General features: G+C 41.4%; 1 protein-coding gene across 6 annotated transcripts in view; it reads left to right on the plus strand.

Annotated features, from left to right (window-relative positions):
- KLC1 (kinesin light chain 1) overlaps positions 1–24,012 on the plus strand; it is a 405,752-nt gene that overhangs the window by 313,592 nt on the left and 68,148 nt on the right. For all 6 annotated transcript variants that reach the window (XM_086937867.1, XM_086937865.1, XM_086937866.1 and 3 more), the window contains exons 10-12: positions 7,499–7,548; positions 7,639–7,706; positions 20,396–20,504. In XM_086937867.1, the coding sequence (XP_086793993.1) occupies positions 7,499–7,548; positions 7,639–7,706; positions 20,396–20,504 (227 nt within the window). The remainder of the gene's footprint in view (positions 1–7,498; positions 7,549–7,638; positions 7,707–20,395; positions 20,505–24,012) is intronic.

The following is a 24,012-nucleotide window of genomic DNA, read 5'->3' on the forward strand; positions in this document are numbered from 1 at the left end:
CTTTCCTTGGTTGCCCGCCTCCATGAGGATAATTACGCAAAAATAAGTTGGGGACCGTTAGGAAATAAGACAGATCCCTTCCCTGTGCGAAAGGGCGTCCGTCAAGGATGTGTGCTGGCTCCCACATTGTTCTCTATTTTCATAAATGGAGTCGCAAACTTCCTTGATGCCATCCACACTTATGCACCTGTCCTAGCTGGAAGAAAATTTCCCATTTTAATGTTTGCGGATGACACGCTGATAATCTCTAAAACTCTGAGCGGATTACAGCGTGCTCTCCAAAGTTATGAAGAGTTTTGTCTCCTGCGAGGTCTCAAAATGAATGCCGCCAAGACAAAGTTCACGGCCTTCAACCAGCATAGATCCTTTAAGGGGGAAATGATGATGGACGGGCTACCCCTGTAGCAGATTAATGCTTTTGTCTACCTAGGTATTAAACTGCAGAAGGACATGAGGTGGAAGCCACACATCAAAGTAATGGCACTTAAACATCGGCTGTTAGCCGGCAACCTGAGAAAGGAATTTAAAACTTCCCTGACAAAGCCCCTTAGCCCGATACTCCAAATCTATAATAGCAAAGGGGTGAGCTCAGTCCTCTATGAGGCTGAGCTGTGGGGAGAACATGTCCCAGCTAACAATTGCAGAGAACATGTTTTTGCGTACAATCACTACTCTTCCACAGAGTACACCCACACTTTCCCTAAAAAATGAGCAAGGCAGAAAAGCCCTGACGGATCTTGCCAGGTTACGGCTAATTCTGTATTGACATAGACTATGGTGTATGCTGGAACTGGCTGCGTATGCAGAGGGCCTAAGGGATATCATTAATTTGGATCAATTCCATAAAATCAGCTGGCTGCGAGATCTAAGAAGTCTTTTTAATAAAATGGCCTTATCACACCGGTGGGATTCCCCTTCCACCCCCATGTTCCCGTCAAAAGACAGTCTCTAGGAAATGTATTGGGAAATGGTTGCACATGAAACTTTATAAATGAATAAATAAATTAGGCGCCATGACTCCACTTCACTTTCGGGGTCTTTTCTACAGATAAAACTATGCCTGAGCCTTACTGGGATATTATTAAAAAGCCTTGGGACCGAAAGGTTTATTTCCAATTTAGATCAGGATCTTAGCCCCTAAAGCGCTTTACATCTAAATGGTCCACCACCGGGAACAATAAATGCCAGCTATGTGTTAAACACGCAGAAACCTATTTGCATGTGCTCTTTGCCTGCCCTGCTTACGCTGGCCTGCGTAAAGTTTGGTTGGCACAGCTTTGTAAGAATATATGTACTAGCTCACACAGCACAGCTCTGCAAATTCTTCGCTCTGATCCATCTCCTAGGTATGCAATCCCTGTGGCAAAATTCTTTAGGTGGATGTGGTATATTCGATTCCATCAAATCATGGCTGAAAAATGAAAACATTTTCTTAAATCATGTAGTTGCATGTGGGCATGAGGTTAACTGTGGGGCCCAATATGATTTTAAAGGTGGATGAGACCGTCTGATTTTTATGCTTTTATTATTTGTCTTGTCATATAATGTACTTTGTAGTGATTGCTCTGATTGTTTTTTTGCTATTTTACACAAACGTTTTAATCCAGATTTGTAACTTTTCTACATCTTTTTAATCTTTTATGTGTAATGCTTTTATGATTTGTATAGTAGAATAAACCTTCTTTGACTGACTGACAATAGGCTGGTTGGATGACCCTTAACTCTACTCGCAACTCTTCTCAAACGAATGAGCATAAATAATAGTCTGATAAACCTTATCTCCAGTAAGGCTCCTTCATATAATAACAAGTGTGCATTGCAGAGTGTTATGAAACATTGCCTACTTCCTCCTGCTATTCACAATCCTGCGAGTCTCATAAGAACCCAACATTTAAAAAAAAAAAAGTTTTAACCTTTTAAACAGGGTCTCTGTCTTACACATCTCTTACATACTCTTTACTATTCACAATTCCATGCGATTGTAAAAAAATGTGTTAGACTCCTCCTCTCTAAATCTAGGGGGACAGCATGCCGTTCTGCTGTCCCTTACACAGCTGTTTTACTTCATTTCCACAACACCTCCAATTTTTCACAGTAAACAGTAATGGTGGCGTTTCTATTTCTAACATTCCAATAGCTAGCCAGTCAAAGCACTTGCAAGACTCCTGAGAGCCTCTCACACCCTTGACAGCGTGAAAGCTCATTGGAAAAACGAGCCTCTTGACCAATCGCACTGCTCCATTTTTTTGATTTTGTACTCTCTCAAAAGGCGCACATACCTCTCACGAGCCCAAATGCCAAACCATACACTTATTTTTTTACACTAAATTTTTCAAAAATGACTGAACGGAAACCAATCTATGTACCAAGATCTATCTTCCTTACGAATTTGGTGTCATTCTGTTCGGCAGTTTTTGCTGTCGATGTGTTGAAAGAAGTCGATCGAAAATGGGACCCCACTTTTTTCTTGGCCCCGCTTGACAGATCATAGAAACTTTCCAGGAAGAAGCTGAGGTGGATGAATTTTTTTTGGCTGAAAGTTTCGTGAAATGAGTCACTAAGAAATGTAATAGCCAAGAAAGAAGTGATACGCCAAAGTACAAGGATATATTTCCACTTCAATGTAGTCCTGAGATCTTTTGATATATGCAGTAATCTGGTGGTGGTGTCAGTCATGTTCAGTCCATCTGGATGTAATCATTTTAAATGGTACATCTAGAAGTTTTCTCTGGCCAGTAGTAGTTCCTTTATGACGTATTCCACAGGGAAGATCTAAAAATCTGATAGCAAATTGTTCACAAGGTTAACATGATTGGCTACAGGCTTGTTAAGTTTTTTATTAATTATTGCTGATTTGTGATTCCTGAATAGTGTATGGATGCTATTCACTGTTTGACCTATATACTGATTGATTTTTATAGCTTTGGTGTTGGCACGGAATCACATAAATAATGCCTGTTGATCTGCATGTAATGTATTGTCATATGCCATAGGTTTTTTTGTGTGACAGAACTTGTTACTGCTGATGTTTGCAAAAGGTATTACCTTGAAGTGCACATTTTAGAACCACATCAATGAACCCCTCCATCTGTTATAGCTTGCTTGATTTCAGCTCTCACAATAAGAGTTTGTTAATTGGGAGCTCTGAGAAAATCAGTGACTGGCGGTTTTGGAAAAACCTTTCTCATTTTTTTCACAGGTGGATAATAAGGGGAACGTTTTTTGCATTATGTTTTTGTAGTTAAGAGCTGATGGATGAAAGTCCACCACTAATGGGATTCTGTCACTTTTGTTTCTATAGTTTGTATTCCAAATAAGTACTTCCCTGGTTCACAGCAAAGACTTTTCAATTTGTTGCTGTATGGTATGCAGAGGATGGCCTCATATTTTAAATAATTTAGCAAGCTCCTATAGATGTCCTTTACAAGTGTCCTAATTTCTGCAGAGTGCTTGGCTGTAGATGACGCTGAGTATAGTGTGGTGTGGGTGACATGAAGTCCAGGTTAGCTAAAAATGAGCATCTGTAGGCTTGTGGTATAGATCAGGTACAGTGTTCTGTCCATAAACAGCTAGCAGTACATCCAGAAAAGGAAGCTGGTGCTTCTGTTTAGTGTTCTTGCTGGTAAATATGATGGTAGGATGGCTACTATTGATATAAGCTGTAAATTTGTCTAATCTTCTACTTCCTGCATTCCATACTATAAATGTCATCAGTGTATCTTAGCCATACCAGTGGTTTGATGCTCCAATTTGCCAATGTAGATATTTGGATAGTATGGAGCCATCCGAGTGCCCATGGAAGTCCTTTGTATCTGCAGATAGTGTTTACCATTGAAGGTAACGTTGTTGGATTTAAGGATAACTCTTGTAAACCAGACCACACACCAAACTTTATCACTCATGGTCCGCACAAGACCACCCCGATTCCAAACAGCTGAACCTTAGAATCTGGCACCGGAATAACTAGAGTTTGGCTACCTAAACCTTCCAGAGGAATGTATGGTTATCCTGATGGTAAGCCTAATTTTCCACTATTCACATCTGTTTTGCCGCTAGGTGATAAAGGATCATGCATTATTGCATCTCTAAACACTTAGACCCTCTAACAAGTTATGTGCAGGACATTCTGTCTTACCTCCTACACTTAAACGCAAGCCTTGCCTACATTTCCATAATATTGAACTTAACTGAAATTGCAGGATACCTTCAAAACAGACAGTACTATTTTCTGTTCAAAATACCAGTTATAAAGGCTTTTATGGAGGGTCTAAAAGGGTTAGACCTCCAAAGACTCTATCAGTACCTGCCTGAAACCTTAATGTGGTTCTTACAATACTCAGTCTTTTGTGTGAACTCCTGCACTCTTGTCGACTACAGTTCTTATCTTGGAAGGTGACTTTCTTAATTGGAATCACCTCTCTCAGACATATCAGTGAGCATCAAGTTCTCACAGTTCAAGAACCATTTATCCAAGTTCAAAAAGATAGGGTAGTACTTCGCTCCAATCCCAAATATCTGCCCAATGTTGTTTTGCCTTTCCACATGAACCAGCCCTTTGAGCTCCCCGTCTTCATTCCACAACCAGAGAAAGGGCCCTTCACATTCTGGATGTTAAGATAGTGCTCAAGTCCTGCATTGAAAGAAATGAGCCTTTAAGAAATGTACTTAATTTATTTTAGCTTTCGTGAAATCCCACTGGGGCATGCCATTTACAAAGCTAGCATTGCCAGGTAGATGGATGGCCTCCTAAGGCCCACCCGACCAGCAAAACAAATGTAACTCTTGCCTTTTTAGGTAATATCCTTCTAAGTTACATCTGCAGGGCCAATACTTGGTCAGTGGCACATACTTTTACCAAGCCTTATTTTGTGGACATTCTAGCATTCCAACGAGGTTTGATTGGCCGAGCTGTCCTAAGAACACTTTTTTAAACATCTCAATCATCAGCCTATTGATTCATCTCACCAACCTATGAACCCATATTGCCCAACAAATGATCACAACTAACTTGTATCAATGTAATATTGCCACAAAAAATGGAAGCAAATACATGTAAGGGTTTCCTGTGAGCACATTACTGATCCCAAACACCAATGATGACTGAATTAAACAGTAACCATAGGTTCCGGAGGAGCTTTCTACTTGTTGTAAAGCACTTCAACACTAGGGGTATTAAGCTTATATAAATATAATTTCAATACAATCTGATTGGTAGTTACCACTTTGGATAGGGACTGTTTAATAGTCCATACAGAACAATGGTATTTACAGCTACTTATGCTACAAACGTAAAAATTTATTTACCCTGTAACCATCAGCTTGTAGTATGTAGTGCTGTAGATTCACATACACCCTGCTTTCTTCGTGGAAGTCGGCGATAACAGATTTTATTTTCTCTTTGTTTCTTCCTTTACTAGATAGAGCACACTCTGTCTTCGACACTGCACTCTACTTACTCTACCACTTACTCTACTTACCCACCGAGTTGGAAACAATCTGAGGTGAAGCCACTGTACAGGTGTATTGTGGACAAGGTTGTAGCTTCAGGGGGTGTTTGGAGTGTGATTCTCCCCAAATAAATGCATTCTTGGCTTGGTAGTTGGGTTTGGGGGCCCGAGTCTGATTTGCTATCTGTGTCGGTTTGTCTTGAGCTAAGAATATAAGATATAACGGTGACCTTTGATATAAACAGGAGGGAGAGAGACAGATACTCATCTGGTGGCTGAATTTGAAAAGTTAAAACTAGATCAGCTGGAATCAATACGGCTTTCCTGCATGGCCAAATTATGTGATCCTAGGCAAATATGTTATTTCACAAAGCATCCTTTTTCTTTATTGTCACATATGAGCGCACTTTTAAATACCTGAGATCAGGATGTGTGCTGTACAAGCACCTCCTATGTTTGATTTATTAGTCTATATTGTTGCTTCATCTATAATAAAAATATAGGGCTTGCTAAGGTTTTATGCCTCGTAGTTCACTAATGACATTGTCGTGCGAGCCATGTATATCACTTTTAATAAATATCTGGCAATGCAGTGATATAACACTTCTGCGTGTTAAAAAAAATCACTTTTTTGAATTTTGAAGAGCTTGTATCATAGTTAAATTATGGTTTTATTGGTTAATATATATGCCAAACATTTTCATGGCTCGGCTTTTGCATGGACTTTCAGGGCCAACCTAGACTTCTTGCTCTGCTCTGGATCACCCTATTAATTTGTCTTTGCGCCCTCCTGAATTGCGACTCTGGCTTAGTACATGAAGCCTTCAGTCCCTTGATAAAATGAATTAAAAGGTGAGTACTAGAAATATGGAGCCCTGTCCACATGTACGGTTTTGCTAACTCTACCATCATGGTTTCTTGTACCAAAGACAAAGAAGAGTGTGTGCAGTGAAAATACATTTAAGTGACGCAAGCGCAGTGAATCCAGGGCGTTGTGGTTGTATGTGACCATGGACATGAATTCCCAGGGAGAACAATCAGGCCCAGGTGGGGCTGGCAGGGATGTAGCTTCAATGGGTGTGTTTTGGGTTTGACACCCCCTCAAATGCATTCTGCATTTGGTAGTTCAGTCTGGGCGCCCTAAATTAGGTCTGCTACGGCTGTTTTTCTCGTCATTTTCATTTCACTACGGGTTTTAGCTTGATAATTTATTTTTGGGGGATCATATCTCTCTGTCTGTCTATTTTTCCGTATGTCCCCTTTTACTAAATAAAAAAGTAGTAAATCTGAACCCATAGAAGTACTGTTCGAATGGGTCCAAATATACTCCTTTTTGGAATTCATAAACTTTAGCAGTAGCAGGTGTGGGAAGCTGCCCCAGTTTTATGTTCCAAGGCATACTACTGGTAATCAAATATTCAAAAAGTGATGGGATGAATGTTTGCAAATAGTCTAACTAGTGGCAATCACTTAGGGTAGAAATTTAAACCTATTGTTTTTTGTCACTGTGAATCTCTAGAAAGAAGCCCACCTAATGCAAAACAGTACTGGTCCTGATCCTTCAGTATGGATCCTGTTCCTCATGGAAACAGTCCATCCCTAACCTTGGTCATCTCACACCTTCACCCCATCTCACGGGCTAAACTACGCCCCTGATTGTGGACTAAAGGTGGTGTTACAAAAGATCCTTTGACTAACTTTTGGAAGAATCACAAGTTGCAAATATTCAGGCCCAAGACTAGATGGCAGGAATATACAGAACATGTGAATCTACAACACTACAAACAGATGCTTACAGGATAAGTAATATTTTCCATAAACAAACACATTTTGGAGATTGTTCGCTATTACCACTAAACTCAAATTGTAATTACTTACTTTTGATGAATCCAGGATTTAAAAAGAAAAAAGTAGCATTGAAATGACCAACTGTATAATAAGCTTGACATAGTGTTGAATTACATTTGAAATGTATTTATACTTGGATTTTTGATGCTTACCTAAGATTTTCAGAGGTCCTTATGCTGAAAATGTTCTCTTTAATTTTTCAGATGAAAACAAACCCATTTGGATGCATGCAGAAGAGAGAGAAGAATGCAAAGTAAGGGTTTATTTTTTTCTATGCCCTCTATGTGCATTTGCATAATTGCATGACCCACATAAAATCCATTCTTATTCTTTAATGATTTAGGGAAAGCTGAAAGATGGCTCGTCATTTGGGGAGTATGGCGGCTGGTACAAAGCTTGCAAAGTAGACAGGTGAGTAGGTTTTAGGATTGTATTTTGTATGTGCTTACAATTGGATAGAGGACTGATAACAGTACTAGGCTTTTGTAAAATGGGTATCATACAGCCATTGTACTTGTATTCATACACTGTTTGAAATGTAAAGAACATATTCAACTTATGTGTTTAGGCTTATTGTTTCTTACAAATTCTTTAAAGTATGCATAGTTTGGGCTTATACTATGCAATTTACTGTTTGGGTATCATTCCGCCGCTTCTGCAATGTTTATTTTATAATACAAGAGTTTACATCTGTAAAGTACATTCAATCATCACAGTGCATTATTTGTGACATGCATGCATCTAGTAGATAACACCTTTACCACCACTGCGGTTACCATTCCCATTACCACTATCATCAATATGGCCACTAAAACCAAAACTATTATTGCCACTGCCACTTCCAGTATTATCACCATCATTATTGTCTGTGTATCTGTAATAAATGTAGCAGTATTGAAGCAAATAGGTTTTTCTGACAACTGAAAAACTGCATTAGCCACTTCTTGTTACATTGTTGCTGCAAGGCCTTAAGGGCCAGATGTACGATCGTTTTTTGCGGTCGGAAAAGTGTATTCAAACCTTGTGCGACTGCAAAAAACTGTGGTGGTATGAACCAATGCTATTTTGCAAGTCAAAGACTCGCAATATAGCGTTTGTGACTCGCTATTAGGCAGGGATGTTCGAAGGGCATCCCTTCCTAACAGCGAGTCCAAATGGTATGCACCATTGTTTTGCGACCGCATTTGCGATTGCAAAACACTCGCTGTTTACCACCTACTTCAAGTAGGTGGTAAACCATTCGCAAACTGGAAGGGGTCCCTAGGGAATCCCTTCCTCTTTGTGAAAGGGTACGAAAATATTTTTCAAGAGCAGGCAGTGGTCCCAGGGACAATGCCTCCCCTTAAAAAATTATACTGAAAAATATTTCAATCATCTTTTTTAAATGCATCCCGTTTTCCCCCCATTGGGAATCGCTAACAGTGTTTGCGACACTGTTGTACATTGCATTTTGTGACACGCAAATTGCGAGTCGCAAAGCGACACAATTTGCGAGTCGCAAAATGCAAGCATCATACATCTGGCCCCTAATGTCTATTTATTAGGAAATGTGATTGGTAATTTACATCGAGGGAAGCTATTGTGACTTAAATTCACTCTCATGTGTTGAAACCAAGATCCTTATGAACAAAATATTTTGCTGTTGCAATCCTAGGATTGTAAAATTTCCGAGTTTGGTCCTGCCAAAGGGATGTTGACAATATACTAAAGCCCTTTTATGAGAGAAAATGTTTTTTCAACTTGTATATAGGCTATTGTTGTGCTTTATACATTTAAAATAGGCAGGGACATGACATTTTCCAGGTGGGGTCCAAACCCATTGGGGGGGGTGGGGGGGGGGGGGGGGGGAGCTACCAGCCAAAATTGGTTTCAAGTGACCACAAAAGATAGGGATGCTCACTAACCTGGGCCCATTTGGCCTGCATATGCGAGATAGTGTTCCTACATCTTGGAGTTTAGGAGTAGGGTGAACTGTTGGATTGTTTGCAGTAGGGCAAACAGGAAATGCTGAAAAAATGGGTAGGTTCGACAGGAGTCATTCAGACCCACAAACTATTGCCAACCATAAATGTGGCACCCCAAGGCACCCTCCTCAGAACATTCTCTGGACTTGCTGTTGATTATTAAAGGACTGAACCTGCTGTCTGTAACCTGAGAGGAGCGCTGAATGACTGGACACACTCCTTCTTGAATGATGTCCTCTATGACTTTAGGGACATGAGCTGCAAGCTGGGGTTTTTCTGAAGTGACTAACTGACTAGATGCAACTGGACCTGGACTGGATCATGCTGATGGCCTCTGTTGGTCTCAAGTGAGTTTTGACCCCTAAGTGCTGTTCCTGAGGTCCTGGTACCCTTGGCTGTGTCTAACCGGACATCTCCTACAATCACCGAAAAGCTGTGGAACATAGAAAAATGCTGACTTTCAGCCGCCAGGGGATCTACTACCTGAGCCAATCCGGCCAAGAACCAGCTACACTGTACTAAAGGGACCGGCTTCTACTGCCTGTGTCATTTCCACAGCAGCAAATCTGTTTCAGCAGGTCCTCAGTGAGAAGGTGTCTGGCCAATTGGAACTCCTTGTCAGATAAAGCCTGCAGCCTTGTCCCGCTAGAGAAAAGACTAAGTCCAAATGTACAAATCTTGTCTGGGTAAAGGCACGAAAAGTATCCGGCCGACGAGCAGACTTCTCTAGGCATGAAATATGAACTTTTCCGTCTCTGAGCATTTCGTCCCAAAGCCAACTAATTCAGTGGTACTCTGTCCATGGACTTTCAAGCTTCAAAAATACTTCCTCAGATGCATTCTGCAGCCTTGCTTCGCTGAGGAGTTTGTCTTCCATTTCAAATACGAAGTCAGAAGGTAAAATCTTTAACCGGGATGAATGTACATGGTGTAGCTGACTCCATGGCGGTTGGCTTGAAATCACACCTAGTTCCTGGCAGCAGGCTAACAATACCTTCTACTGGTGCTTTATGTTTTCATTATGCTTTTTCTCTTAAATCTTTTAAAATTCATATCTCCAGCTTCCGTTAGTTTCGTTTTATTGTTTTAGTGTCATTTTGTTAATTACATTTTAGTCTATTTTTATTATGTTATGTGTTTGACTATTAAACTGTTTTTCTTTCTAAATGCTTTACACGTCTTAACCAAATTTTGTCTGATGTGTGCCTTAGCTACCAGGAGTTGAGCTCCGGTTTAAATTATGAAACCTCTATGTCCTCGCATCAGCCCATCTGGGTGACCCTGAACCTTCCCTTGCACACAATTAGCTGTATGCCACTTTAAGGATTTATATCTTTTATTTTGGCATTGTTGATCACAAACGTAGGGAGACAGCTTCTTTTTTAACTGTGTAACAGTTTTTCATGAATTTAAGGCAGTCTCTGAACAAACATAGGTGGTGTATCTTCTCCTCTTGCTGCTTGTGCCTACTTCTTGAGTGCAGTTCTCAGCAGGGATGATGCAAAGCAGGGGAATCAAACAAAGAAAACAAGTTCAGGCTATTGCTTTTGTTAGTCATGGGGGTTTGGGGATTTGTGCACCACCACCAGTGCCCTATCTGTGACGTGCCTAAGTGAGGGATTTTGTGTTTTTTAATTGGCGTGGCTCGTAACCCTGCCCATAAACCCTTTAAAGAAAATAACTGTGCAGCTGGCACTTCCCTGAGTCCACGACCCTCCGGGGCCGTGGTGAGCAGAGATCCAGCCTCCTAGTTTCCCTTTGGAGTACCCGTCTCGAGAGTAGTGCTCTGGGAGCGTCTCACGTCTTTCGGGGTCTCTTCCTGCTCTTGTTAACTCTCCAAGAGCTTTGGGGGTTTGTCTTCTCTAACGTGGGTCCTTGCATCCTCATCTGCTCTTCTGTCTCTCTCTCGCTGTGATTCCTCGCTTTTTTCACTCTCCGTCCGACGTGATTCCTGGCCTTCGCCGCTCTCCGTCCAGCAAAAAACCAGCGAGTCCCTCTCTGCTGCTCCCTCTTGTATCTCCTTGATTGCGGTCACATGCTCATGACATGGTTGGTGGTCTAGACCACCTCCTTCACTTCCTGGTTGGCACGTATCGTCCGTCATTTTGGATACCCTACGCTCGCGTTAGTCAATGGGGAACTTCTCACGCTCTGCCTGTCCTTAACAGATTAATGACTTTATTACTTATAATGGACTACCATTCACCCCAATTAAAAAGTACCTTTCTTACAAAAACTGAATTGAAACCTGAAGTGTCTCAGATCTTCCACTGATGTTCCCCCATTTATCCTTTTCCTTTCTCCTACCCTTAAGTAAACTCCCCAACGGTTGCCAAGAAGTTATTTTTCATGTCCATCATGCTTCATAATGTATATTTTTACTGTTACCAATTGAAGAATTGAGGTCATGTTCGGACTCGTTGCTGTGTGGACAAAGTGAGCATGTACACCCCCTGCTCTCATATCAAATTTGGCTCTCTATTATAGTAATAACCTTTACAAAATTATCCCCTTGAATATGTTTGGAATCGGTGCAAAATCCTGCTGATTGTCTCCTAAGACAAATTAACAGAACAGTAATTCCTGGAACGAAGTCCTTCCACTGGGTGTGAGGAAAGTTCAGTTGAAGACATAATGCATTGGCGTACTAAGCCTTCCATTTCCTAGTTTTTTTTATGATGGTCAATGTTCATTCATCCTACACCTTTACTTTGTCTCAATTCCCCTTTATGAATAGGTTCCTGGTCGTTCCACATTTTCACACACTGTGAAACAGTGGTAATCTTTTCCAGACTTAGGTATAAAATAATGGAGCTCACTATGTTTAGTTATCTGAGCAATTTATAAGCAATTTACAGCCAGGAACATAAAATGTGGTTTTTCTCCAAGAAACCTATGTTTTTCCAGTTTTGCTAGATGGAGTAAAGTTGAACATTTGTACAGCCTATGTATACCATGGTAGCATGCGTGAACCTTATTTAGTCTATCAAATAACACTGGAGGTCTTATTTGATATCACATACATAGTTATTTTTCTAAGTTTCATAATAAGAGTTCCAATGTCAAAAATGTAGTTTCAAAAGAAAGTTTCTTTGATTTTGTCCTTCCTATGTCACAGTTCCAACACCGCTTTATATCCAAATAGCCAACCCGCCAACAGGTGTTTCGAGCTAGCCTTCTTTCTCAAAAGCGTACAATTTATTAAAAAGACAAACAATTAACTCAAAATACTTCCAACCTTCATGTCTATCTTTCAGCAGGATATTATTTTCTTCTGTATTTCAGTTTCTCTCTAAAACCTTTCACAGACCATTCTTTTTTCTTTTTTTGGCTTTTTGTCATAATCCCATAGGATGAGAGAGGAAAAGACCATTCTATTCATAAACCACTCAACATTAAACATTTCAGTATAATGACAATTTTCATTGTATTTCTTCCGTTAACAGAAAAAAATAACGTAGCAGCACGTTTCATAAATTAATATAATTTGCTTCTTTCCTGTCTATTACTATTCAATACAGTCAATTTATATTCTGACAATATTCTCGCCTCACAGTTAGTCCTTAATACCTAAACTACATTATTCATATGTATCCAAATGATTTCATCCAAAATCTATAACTGAAACAAATATATACTGCAGATCAGTATTTGCACATATGGCAACATCTTGCTTCTTATTTTGGTCCCCCATGAGAACTGTACAAAACAAAGGTCAATCCCCTCATGTTCGCTAGATTCAAGTAGAGGCAGATTAACTTTTCACTAATAGACCATTAGCCTTCTGATATCCAAATTACACTATCATCCTAACTTCAATGTCAAGATTATTCTCCACATTTTTCTATTGCATTCCGACATATTACTTTAATGTATAAACTCTTTTCACAATAATGTTTGCCTTAAATGCTCCCTAAATTTGACTTAATGATTTATTCAGTATTATAGAAGGTTAAGTTATCACTCATCAACCATGATATTACCAAACTTCTCAAGTCTCTTCCAGTATGGAATATTTTCTATAACATTTATTTCTGATAGATGCTTCTACCTGCAAGTTCATCACCTGTAGAACAAACTCCAAGCATCAGGCTGGATCCTAAAAACTTCAAAGTAGTAGAAAGTATTTTAAAGACGAATGCTTTGTGTAAAGAAGGCCCAACTAAAGGGGGAAAGGTGGCTGAAATTTTAAAGAAAAGGTCTAAAACGTGCAGGGAAAATGACGTCCCAGCGGTGCCACAACCAGCTGGTAAGTTAACTTCCTCTAGTTTGAGTGACTGCTCAACTACTTGCAGTGCAGCAAATGCAGAAATACTAGCTAGTGTATAGTACACAAACAAATATGGCAACCTGCAGCCTAATCACATCTCAGACAATCAACCCCCCAAACACCCGACTGGTCCTTTTAATAAAGCCAGATCTGATGAACTAACTAGCCATGCTGGTTCACCAACACTTGCAGAGACTGTTTACCTCATTAATGTACTGCGACCAGAGATGAGCGACCTAAAGCGAGTAATCCTAAGGCTTGTGGTGACTCTGGCCAAACCAAGCCTTGCATGAATCAGAAACTGTTGGACACCTTTAATTTTGATTTCACTACTGCTATACATCCTGGAGATTCTGATAAACTTGAATCGAACTTCCTAGAAGCTCCAATGATGTATGATACAGGATCTGCCAGATGGGTTGCAAACTCTGGCTGTGTTACTTGTGCTTACACAGGAAGTAATAATTTCAGTCCCAAAAATCAAGGTGCAGATCCATCTTTGGTTCGAAGTACTTTTAAGGCTCCCTGCCCAACTCTCACAAACTCCTCCTACAACCACTTTGTGTCTTCTAAAGCAGTTCCATACATTTGTTTCTCCTTTTCCTGGTCACAAGTTTAACAGGTTAAAACTATGTATATGATGATAGTTCTCAAACTAACTGTTGGTGTCACCAGAGACTCTTTAAAGACCACAGTTGTACATTGGATCCGGAAAACCCGCCATTTTTATTCAGTTGTTAACTCGGATATGGTTTATGTAGAGCATCATGTTGTGTAAGGGGGGCAATGGAAATCAATTGAGGTAAGGTTGAGAAATGCAGAGTTAGTTGAAGGCTTGATTATGCTAGACCAGCACACTTCTTTCCCCCACAGGGATCTGAATTTCAGTTCAAGCTGGAACTCCTAAGCGAAGCCCAGGAAGCATCTGGCGCAATGAAGGCAAAACCTGTTAAGCTTTATGGGTTGCAGCTCCATCCATGGGAAGAGGCACGGCCACATTTGACTGACTGCCTTTAGTCTCTATTCCCTCAAGGGAAGACCAGGTTTTCACAGATAATGATCAGGGCACTTATTGGGCTTGACAGGAAAGTGATTAACCTATTCATTCGTACATTCAAGGAAATTTGTATAAACCTAAAGAGTTTATAGACCCTAAACTAGCCGCGGAAATTGTCCTTTGTAGAATTAATGGTCAAAGAAGTAAACAAATGAATAACACGCATGAAGCACCCTACATAAAGATACTGAATTGGAACTTAGCAGGGATCAAATCTAAATTAGCTGTAGAGGATTGGAGAAAGTTCATCGATGAACACCACATATGTCTTTTTCAAGAGACTTTGGCCACTTGTCAAGTCTATAGATCAGGCAATAATACATATAGCATGGAGGCCCAAGTATCCAAGGTGGGCAGACCATCTGAAGAGCTAACTATATGGATAAAAACAGCACTTGACTGTATAATCAAGAAAATTGAAATAGCCTCTCTGGACTTATTAGTGCATAGATGAACACCAGAACAAGGGACTCCTTATCTTTTTCATAAATATTTTCAACAGAACTACCCCACAAAATAAGGAATCTCTGACTTTGAAAATATGGGAAAGGCAGCATGTGGTGGGTGCTAGAAATGTTTGAGGATGAGAATTGGGGAATCCCACCCATATCACCATGCATAGATTATAATGTAGATCCCATGTCTTCAAATGAAAAATTAAAATGAAGACGGCAGGACTGAGGTAGTGGAATTTGTGCTGGAAGATGCCCATAACACAATATAGGCCCAAAAATTGGAAAAGCACCTGGTTCTTGATAAGAACCTCTGATTTGTATCGCTCTGAACCATTAATATGGAGACCATACATAAATAAATTGCCAAATGCTATAGTTGCAGGAACCCTGAATCCTAACTCTTGTAAGGTAGCAGAATTGATACCAGTCTTCACGAAGGGGCTAGAAATATTCCTTCCAACTATCTACCCATAAGCCTCACAGAGAGCATCCAAAAGGCATACAGTAAGCAAATTTACACAAGACTTTGCAAGTGGATATCTGCCAACAAAGTGCTTATGCATTTTCAAGCTGGTGTCAAAACGAAGACTAGCACAATAGACCAGGTTTTATGCTTCCTGACCGTAAAATATTAATCAGTAGATATAGAACAAGGTTCCCTGTATGTCTCGTTCATAGAACTGTGGGGCTGCTTTTGATTTAGTCCCGAGGGTAAAACTCTGGGAGGTTTCGGAAATAATGGGGGTACCATCTGGGCTTTTATTTTTGATCCAACAGCTATACACAGACAACTTTGTCAAGGTCAGGTAGGGTCCGGTTTGGAACTATAGAGGACATTCCAATCAGAAGAGCAGTCCACCAGGGTTGTGTTCTGGCACCCACCTTCTTCTTACTGTTTATTAATGGCTGCATTACATATTTGATGGGCTGTGAGAGCGATCCACCAAAAATTGCAAGCTCAGAGGTCCCAGTTTTATTATTCACAGATGATGCCTTTTTTCTTTCAAAAACCTCCAAGGGTTTATGTATTCTTTTGGAAATATTTAATCTTTTTTAGAAGAGTCATGGCCTGTATACTAAAAACCAACTGCCACATGCATCAACATAAGGAATTGAGATTCCTAAATAGCGATGTTTAAGGAATCTCTATTTAGGAATCGCAATTCCTTATGCATATAGGAATTGCAAAATAAATGGAAATTCCTACACATTACTTAATAGCGATTCGCAAATTGCGAATCGCTATTAGATAATGTCACTCCATTCATTCCTATGGGCCTATAAGCCCATGGAAATGAATGGGATTGCATTCCCAAATTGTGATTACCAAATTGGTAATTACAAATTGCGAATGCAATTCCAAGGGTGCCAGGGGGGCTTAAGGCCCCCCTGATACACTCCCTCAAAAAGGTAAGTGTGATAGCACCAATTATCTCCTGAGCTGCTAATATCTGTGACCGTAACCTGACGAGGAGCACACTTCAGGAGAATAATGCCCATAAGGGTTACACTGTTGTACGGAAATACTGGTTTGTTGCACTTGCTAGCAGCCACAGATTTAGAAGGCTTGGGATGTAATTGGTGCTATCGACTGTACATCAAATTGTTCGTTGTCTACAAGATATTTGGATTGCTCTGAGGAAGTCAGTGGTATACTCCACAAAGACGAAAAAAGTGTTGGCTCAGTATTGTTGTGGATGTACTACAAGATTGGCTACAGTATCCCTTTGGATGTATTTCAAGACTGAAAATAAAGTGGAAGTATCTACTACAACAATTTTGTGGACATTTATCATCTGAACATATGCTCAGGATATCATATTTCCTGTTCCTGGTGACTTGTCTCCAAATTTGAAGTGTGGTTGCTGCTGCATATCCTTTGAGCATTATCTAGACTGATCATTGTGACTCTATATACAGTCGTGCACAGAATATACCCAGACAACTTTCTATGGTATAACCTACATTCTGGTCTGTTATTCATTTTGATTCTGCCTATCACTATGACAAGATTTGATAACATATCTTTGTGTCCTCGGCATAAGCATTAAAAGAGCACTGTGGCATGGGGAACAACATATGTTTTGTTTCAGTTGATGACTGCAAGTTCTACCTTCAGCCTAATTAGTTGTGCATATAAGGCACAAACCAATCTTCAGAATTATCAAGCTCAAACTTTGGCTTATGATATGTGTAGGCTCCCAGGCTTTGAGTGTTCCACAGAGCTCCCGGAGTACACAAAAGGACCAGGAAGCTTGTAAAATATTGAGAGTGAAAAAGATTTAAAGTAACGCCTTCTCTTCAGGAAAGCTTAAAGTGGTAATTATATGCAGTGTGGGTGATGTGAAATTATAAATAACCATATCTGCTAATATTTAATTTCATGTTTTAGATGAACATCTGGGCCAACCTTTTGTTGCTTGAACAATGAATGAGAATACTTTTATTTAGATTCTGAAAGTCTGTCTCCAAAGCTTGCTTGATATCCTCGTATACAATCCAGTTTTTTTTCTGCATACAAAATTAAATTACATCGTTTTAGATGATGCTGCAAAGCAAGTCTAGACTAGATCAGATCAATGATACTACATGCAAAGATGCAAACTGTTTTAGTTCTCCAAGAAATATGACCAAAAACCTTCCAAAAGAGCAGCCACACCGATCTCGACACAATTAGACCGCAATTCTCTTCAGTGAAGTTCAGTTACTCAGAGTTGCAGTTATTTGTGTCAGAAATCAAGATCTGATATGCCAATGATATTATAAAATTAAGATACACACGAGGAGAGAAAGAACTACAATGTTGGATGAAGAGTTAGTTGGAGTTCAGACAAGAAACCAAGCAACCTTTGGAGAGGTGAAATGAGAAAAGGGAGTTTGAGTGTGTCAGTTTTTCATGCAAATATTTATCCTTTATGCTACGTGGTGTTGGGCCGCAGGCCCGCATGAAGCAATAACAGACCCGAACACCAGAGGTTAGGATACCAGATAACTGGCCACGAGCACAGGCGCTCCGCCCCCTTTATTCGCCAGGTCACCTGACTCGTGACGCTGGTGGTGGGTGGGTGTATCAGTGTGGGGTTACATAAGACAACAACTAGAGCGTGTCCAGCAGGGCACTACATTCCTCCCAAACTTTAATAAAAGTTGAGATAAAACAAAGTCCGAACCTGTGGGAGGAAAAACATAAAAATACGTGAATCTCCTAACTTCAGAAGGAGTCTCTTCAGCTGCTTGCTAGATGACGACGGTGGAAACTTTCAGCTGAAACGTTCGTTCTCTTGGGCTCGACGTCCTGGTCTTCGGTGGGCGTGCTCTTCTGGGCTTGCGCCATGGCAGTATGTTCTTCAGTCCATTGAGTTCTTGCTTTCGGGGTGACGCCGAATAGGACGACCAGATGGTGGACTTGATGGAGGTTGTCTTATACTGGTCCGTCGGGTTTCTTCACTGTAGGCAGCTTGGTTTCATATTGCAAAGGAGGGAGAGGTTGGAAGGCACCCCTCTCACTTCACTGGGACGCCCCTCTCGCGGGTGTTCTCCTGCCACGAGATGTCCCGGAAGCCCTCTTCAGGTTTCCGCAGGGCAGGGTGTTCTCTGCAGCGTTGCTCCAACTCCACAAGCTGGTGTGAATGGAGGAGGCAATGAGATTAGTACCATGCATCCGTAGCTCCACCTGGAGGGTGGCTGTTGACTCTTTCCTTTGCGCACAAGTTCTTCTTCTTCCTGGGACGTGCAGGGTAGACGGCGACGGATCCATCTCTCGTATCGGGACCCTCTGCCACTGGTGTCCCTGAGGCCTTTGCCCCTTGGATATCCATGGGCTGGTGTGGAGTGGTCAGTTTTCCTTCTGCCGGACGTCTGAGCGCTCTCCGCATCCAGGCTTCCGCTCAATCCCGCTCAATCCCAAAGGTGGATGTTGCTAACGGTCTAGCCTGTTCATTCCTGCAGTCGACGGGTTGTCAGAGGACTTGTAGGTAGAGGCCTGTTCCTCACCTAGTGCTACCGATGTTCCCCTTGACTTGTAAGCTCTTGTATTCGATGTTGTGGCGCATGTCACCTCCTCTTCTGGTGGGTGTGTGGACTTATCGCACCTCTCCTCACCTTTCTGGGTGTTGCTGTTCTTGATGGCGTCGTGCCACATGACTCCTTTCTTCTTCTCATTCCTTCATGGCGTCGTGCTCTTCTCTGCTTTCCTTTTTGCGACGTGGTCTGGTCATCTCGCTGCTCTTGTCCTCCTGACCAGGCTTCTCCAAGCGGCGTGCACTCCGCCCGTTTCCCTCTGGTCTTGTCCTGGCTCTAGGACACTGTCTTCTTTTCCACTCTGTGACTGGACCAGTCGCCGCGACCTTCTCCTGTTAATGGTTTTACTTCTGGTTCTTGAGGGTGTCGAAGTTCATTGGTTCCCTGTTTGCGGACCACGTCTAACTTGAACTTCTTGAGCCTCTTGCCAGTCCACACTGCCGGTCTCTGGCAGTGGTGTTGATTGGTGCAGGTGCTGATGGCTGGAGTGATGGTGGTTGCCAGCCATGTAGAGGCTCGGGATGACAGGTGTTGGTGACTTGCTGGGAGTGTTGGATGTCTGGAGAGATTTGGCAGCCATGTGCCTCCGCTTTGCTGACATTGACCTTAGGCGGCGGCTTGAGCGAAGTGAGCTAAAGAATGATGATGGATTCAATCCAGATCTGTGACTGAGTGTGAGTGTTTGAAAAGTTTCAGCACTCCGTCCATCATCTCCTTGTGTTTGCTCTGTTCACCTTAAGTGGGCTGGGTGTGTCCAGCCATGGGTTCCTTGCTCACTTTGCCACTGTATTCAAGCTAGCCTGGCTTATGAGGGGTGTTAATCCGAAACCGGTCCCAGGATGCTTGTTTCCAGTCCAGGGAAGACCTGGCTATGGCATTTCGGGCTGGACTGTTCCCATGAGGGACAGGTCAAGACTGATTTGCATATGGCTGGGTCTAAACTGGGGTGGTGAAGTGAGCTAAAGAACAATGATTTCTTCAACCTAGATCTGTGACTGGGGTGAGTGTTTCAGTGCTCCGTCCATCATCTCCTTGTGTTTGTTTTTAGGCTGTAAAGGGAAGGTAGGCCAGCGCATAAAGCACTCCTCCTTATCTAGTTTGGGCTCGAGGAAACCATTGATTTAGCATTACTACGCCAGTTGTAGTTAAAATGTAGTGCACTGTTAACTGTGTGTGTCATGAGAGAGGCATCTTGGTGCACTGCTGTTTCTCATAAACATATTGTGATGTAAATATCATTGCCTATCTCAGGATGTTTGCAAATCTTCATTACCAAACCCCGCAAATTACAAACTATGCAAGGTGTGTTATTAAATTTGAATGTCTTTTTACAGTCCTACTGTGACGACTACACTAAAGAACCTTGGGGCACTTTACAGACGTCAGGGAAAGTTTGAAGCTGCTGAAACATTAGAAGAGGCAGCGATGAGGTCTCGTAAGCAGGCAAGTCTAAAAAAAAAAATAGAAATTTGTATTTCTGGTTTGTAACGTATCCTATGTGTTTTATGTTGATTTGTTCTTTGTAGAGTAAGCCAAGCAAATTCCACATACAGGGCCTTACACAGCACTATCTTGGGAACCTGTTAAATACTAAAATATTTCATATTTGTTAAACCTGCGTGTCATCTAATAATTGGGATATGTCCTCACTTCTTTTCCTATATCTTTCTAAAAATATTTCACTATTTGGCATTTTTCTTGAAAGTAAAGACCATCCTGAAATTAGCATTCCACCCTCAATTTAGTTAGTTGCTTCCTTATATACAATTATGGCAATATTTAGTGCCCTTATGTCTAACCCACTCTGTGAGGTTCATCATCCTAGCTGGTAATAACAGATGGGATTGAAACCCAGCGTATTGATGGTGTTAATGGTGCAGACAGTTGTTTGCAAACATGGTAACCTTAATTCCCTGATAAAACGTTGTTTTTTCGTTTTAATCAAGGTTCATTTTAAAAATAATTGACAATGACTTAATAAAGATATATAATGTTCAGAACAGAGTTTTCCGATCCGAATATGTTGCCTTCCTACATTAATTTTGTATAAAAAAGAAAAATATAGACAAATATTCAGAAAGACTGTACACAACTACATAACAGTGTAATAATGCTTGAATAAATTGATTGAATAGAGCTGGTATAAAAGGTACAGACTCTTTAAGGTAATCCATCCACAGGCTTGGCTCAGGACAAAACGTGTACACACATTCTTGTATTCTCATGCAGTGACTGCTGGTGAAATTTGAAAGTGGTAGGGCAGAAAGAACCAACATGTATTGCAGAGAGCAACCAAGCCCAGGCCTTCCAAGGGGATTCTGAATGGTGGCATTCTAGCTTGCCTACAGTTTGCTAAGGCATCAGTTTTGACACTGCATCATGAAAACAAACTATTCCCCATCCAGTAACATTGAGTGCAGTACATGGGCTTCGAATATGTGTGACAGAGGGAAGTGGTTTCTACATACTCTATCAAGCGCCTGTCAATGAGAGCAGTCAGTGTTCCGGGTAAACTTGGGAAAAAAGACCAGGTAGGCTGAGTTCTCTAAGTCCATCCGTTCCCCCTTTTCGCACATGCTCTGAGGACTGTCGCTGAACTCTACCTGTAAGCTATGTGTGAATGGTACTCTGCAGGGAGCGGTCTTACCAGGAGCACACCATATCAACGGTAAGCCGCTTCTTCTCCTCACTCCTCAGGTGCAGACTTCTGTCAGTTTACTGGGCCCCAGACAGGCTGCAGCCAGAGGTGACCGTACCCAGGCCAGGTTGTGTGCGACCGTGCTAAGGTAGTATGTATTTACCAAACGCTGTGACTGGGCCTCCATGTGAACCACTTTGAAGGGGCTCCGTGCCTGGGAGGCTGTAGTCCCCTGCAAACGCCAAGTGACCGGTGTTTATATGCTGGGTAAAGTGGGCTTGTTCAGTTGTACTGTGCAAGAGATATTAGTACAAGGAAAAATGTGCTATGTATTTCCACGCATATGTATGGTATGCAGCTTCCACGTCCCTTTGGAATGTGTAACAACACGGTCCGGGCTCTACAGCCAAAGGCACTGTGAATTACACATGCAAGTGTGCATGCCTCAGAAAAAAGATAAACAAGATGAACTGGTAATCCCGGACATGGATAGCTCAAGATCTGCAAGCAAAAGACAAAATGTGTCCAGGCGGCCCTGCGATTTCCGCCATAAATGTATAATCACTATTATTTGAGTTACTTCAAAGAGAGTTTTCCATTAATGTGTTTCTACAGTGTGGGAATTACCTTAATTGCATAAATCCATGCAAATGCTTTCAGCTCCCGAGCTTCCTAGTACATGTAAGGAATTGGAATTATTCCAGAGAAGTGTGGCCTATATGTCAACTAACCCATGGCAGGAGGGTCACATTCGATCACTTCTGTTTTCATCTTCGGGCACAGTGAGAAGCAAGTGTAACATAGTCCCTTAAAAAAGCTAAGAAAATACCCCATTCCCAGTTAAGGCAGTAAAAACGGCTATGATTGGGGTGGAGGGGCACCTTAGACCTCTAGACGCCGGTGCTACTGCACCTGCTGCATTATTCATTGATACATACTTTGCATGTTTGAACTTAACTGGCCCGTACATACGATGTCGAAAGTGAATTAAGACCTAACATTCGCAGTGATAATGCTAAACAGCCACAGGACATGGTTGTGGCACAATTGTCATGGCGGTGATGCTGGAATTATTTTCTTCCATAGGAAAGTTCTCACGTTTCACAGGTCCATGCATGAATAACCCATCCCCTAGAGGATGTGGCTCTGCATGGGGAACCTGCAGTTCTGAATTTATAATCAGATAAACATGACTACAAGCCCCAAACTGTACCGCAAAACATCAGGGTGAGTCACTTACACAAGGGCAGAGGGCACTTGAGAGGTCTTTCACATGTGACCGCAATCCCATATCCTTTAAATCTGGTGTGCCTGACTCTGACTCTTTGGGATACTTTATCTCAGCTCTTAGGTAAGGAGGGACTGGTTTAGTATAACATGACATGATTCAGCACAACAGAGCAGTGACAGCCACACTGCCCGGTGGCTCCATCTCTTCTGTAACCTCCATCTGGACCATATTTGTGGCATAAGTTTTCTCTTCTGGGGCATGAAACGTTGTATCCTAACATGAATACGTAAGTACTTCATGCAGGACAAGAAGAGGCAGTAACAGACTCTTGCACCCAATCCAGACAAACACAGAAAAGATTACAAGTGCCAGTGAGTCTGGAGGCTAAAATTATATCTTTAGAAAAACTGAAATGAACATTGATTGGGCAGCATAAATGTCTATCCAAGCAGCAGCTTATTTGTCCAGCTGGATCACGGTACATCTCCGCATCTCAACCGTCTTAAAATGATTTAACTTTATGACGAGTGGATATGGCGCAGCGAGATATGCTGAGAACTGCTGCCTTTTTCCCAATTTAGTAGCTCACACCTTCCTCTGCACCAGTGGGATAGTAGGGTCTTGCATCTGATTCCAGGTAGCCGGTCTAACTAAACCTATCAATAAAAAGTATGGCTCAAACATTTAAAAAAATTTAAGTCTGTTCAAATTCTTAACATGCCTCCCTGGGGTGGAACCATGCTTTGGCTGTATTCTTCTTCATACTGTGAAATAAAATAAAGAATATTTTGCGACTACACATGATTTATTGATAATCTTGGACTCCTGAGTCAATGGATATCACTGGTTAAATTGCACAGTGTTGAATAAGTAAACTGTTGTTATTATAGGGCATGCCCCTCTCAACCATTTGTGATTTATGTCTTCTTATAGGTTTTAGAACGGTTAACCCTGAGAGTTGAGCACCTACTTTGTTGGAACAACTTTGCAGTGACATTGAGCACAACCGTTAGAAGCAATAGCGTTTGGAGTATTTATAATCATGGATCTGCCTCCAGTAGGAAAGCAAGGCTCACTGAATG

The sequence above is a fragment of the Lissotriton vulgaris genome, chromosome 9 (assembly GCF_964263255.1).
Source record: "Lissotriton vulgaris chromosome 9, aLisVul1.2, whole genome shotgun sequence".
NCBI lineage: Eukaryota > Metazoa > Chordata > Amphibia > Caudata > Salamandridae > Lissotriton > Lissotriton vulgaris.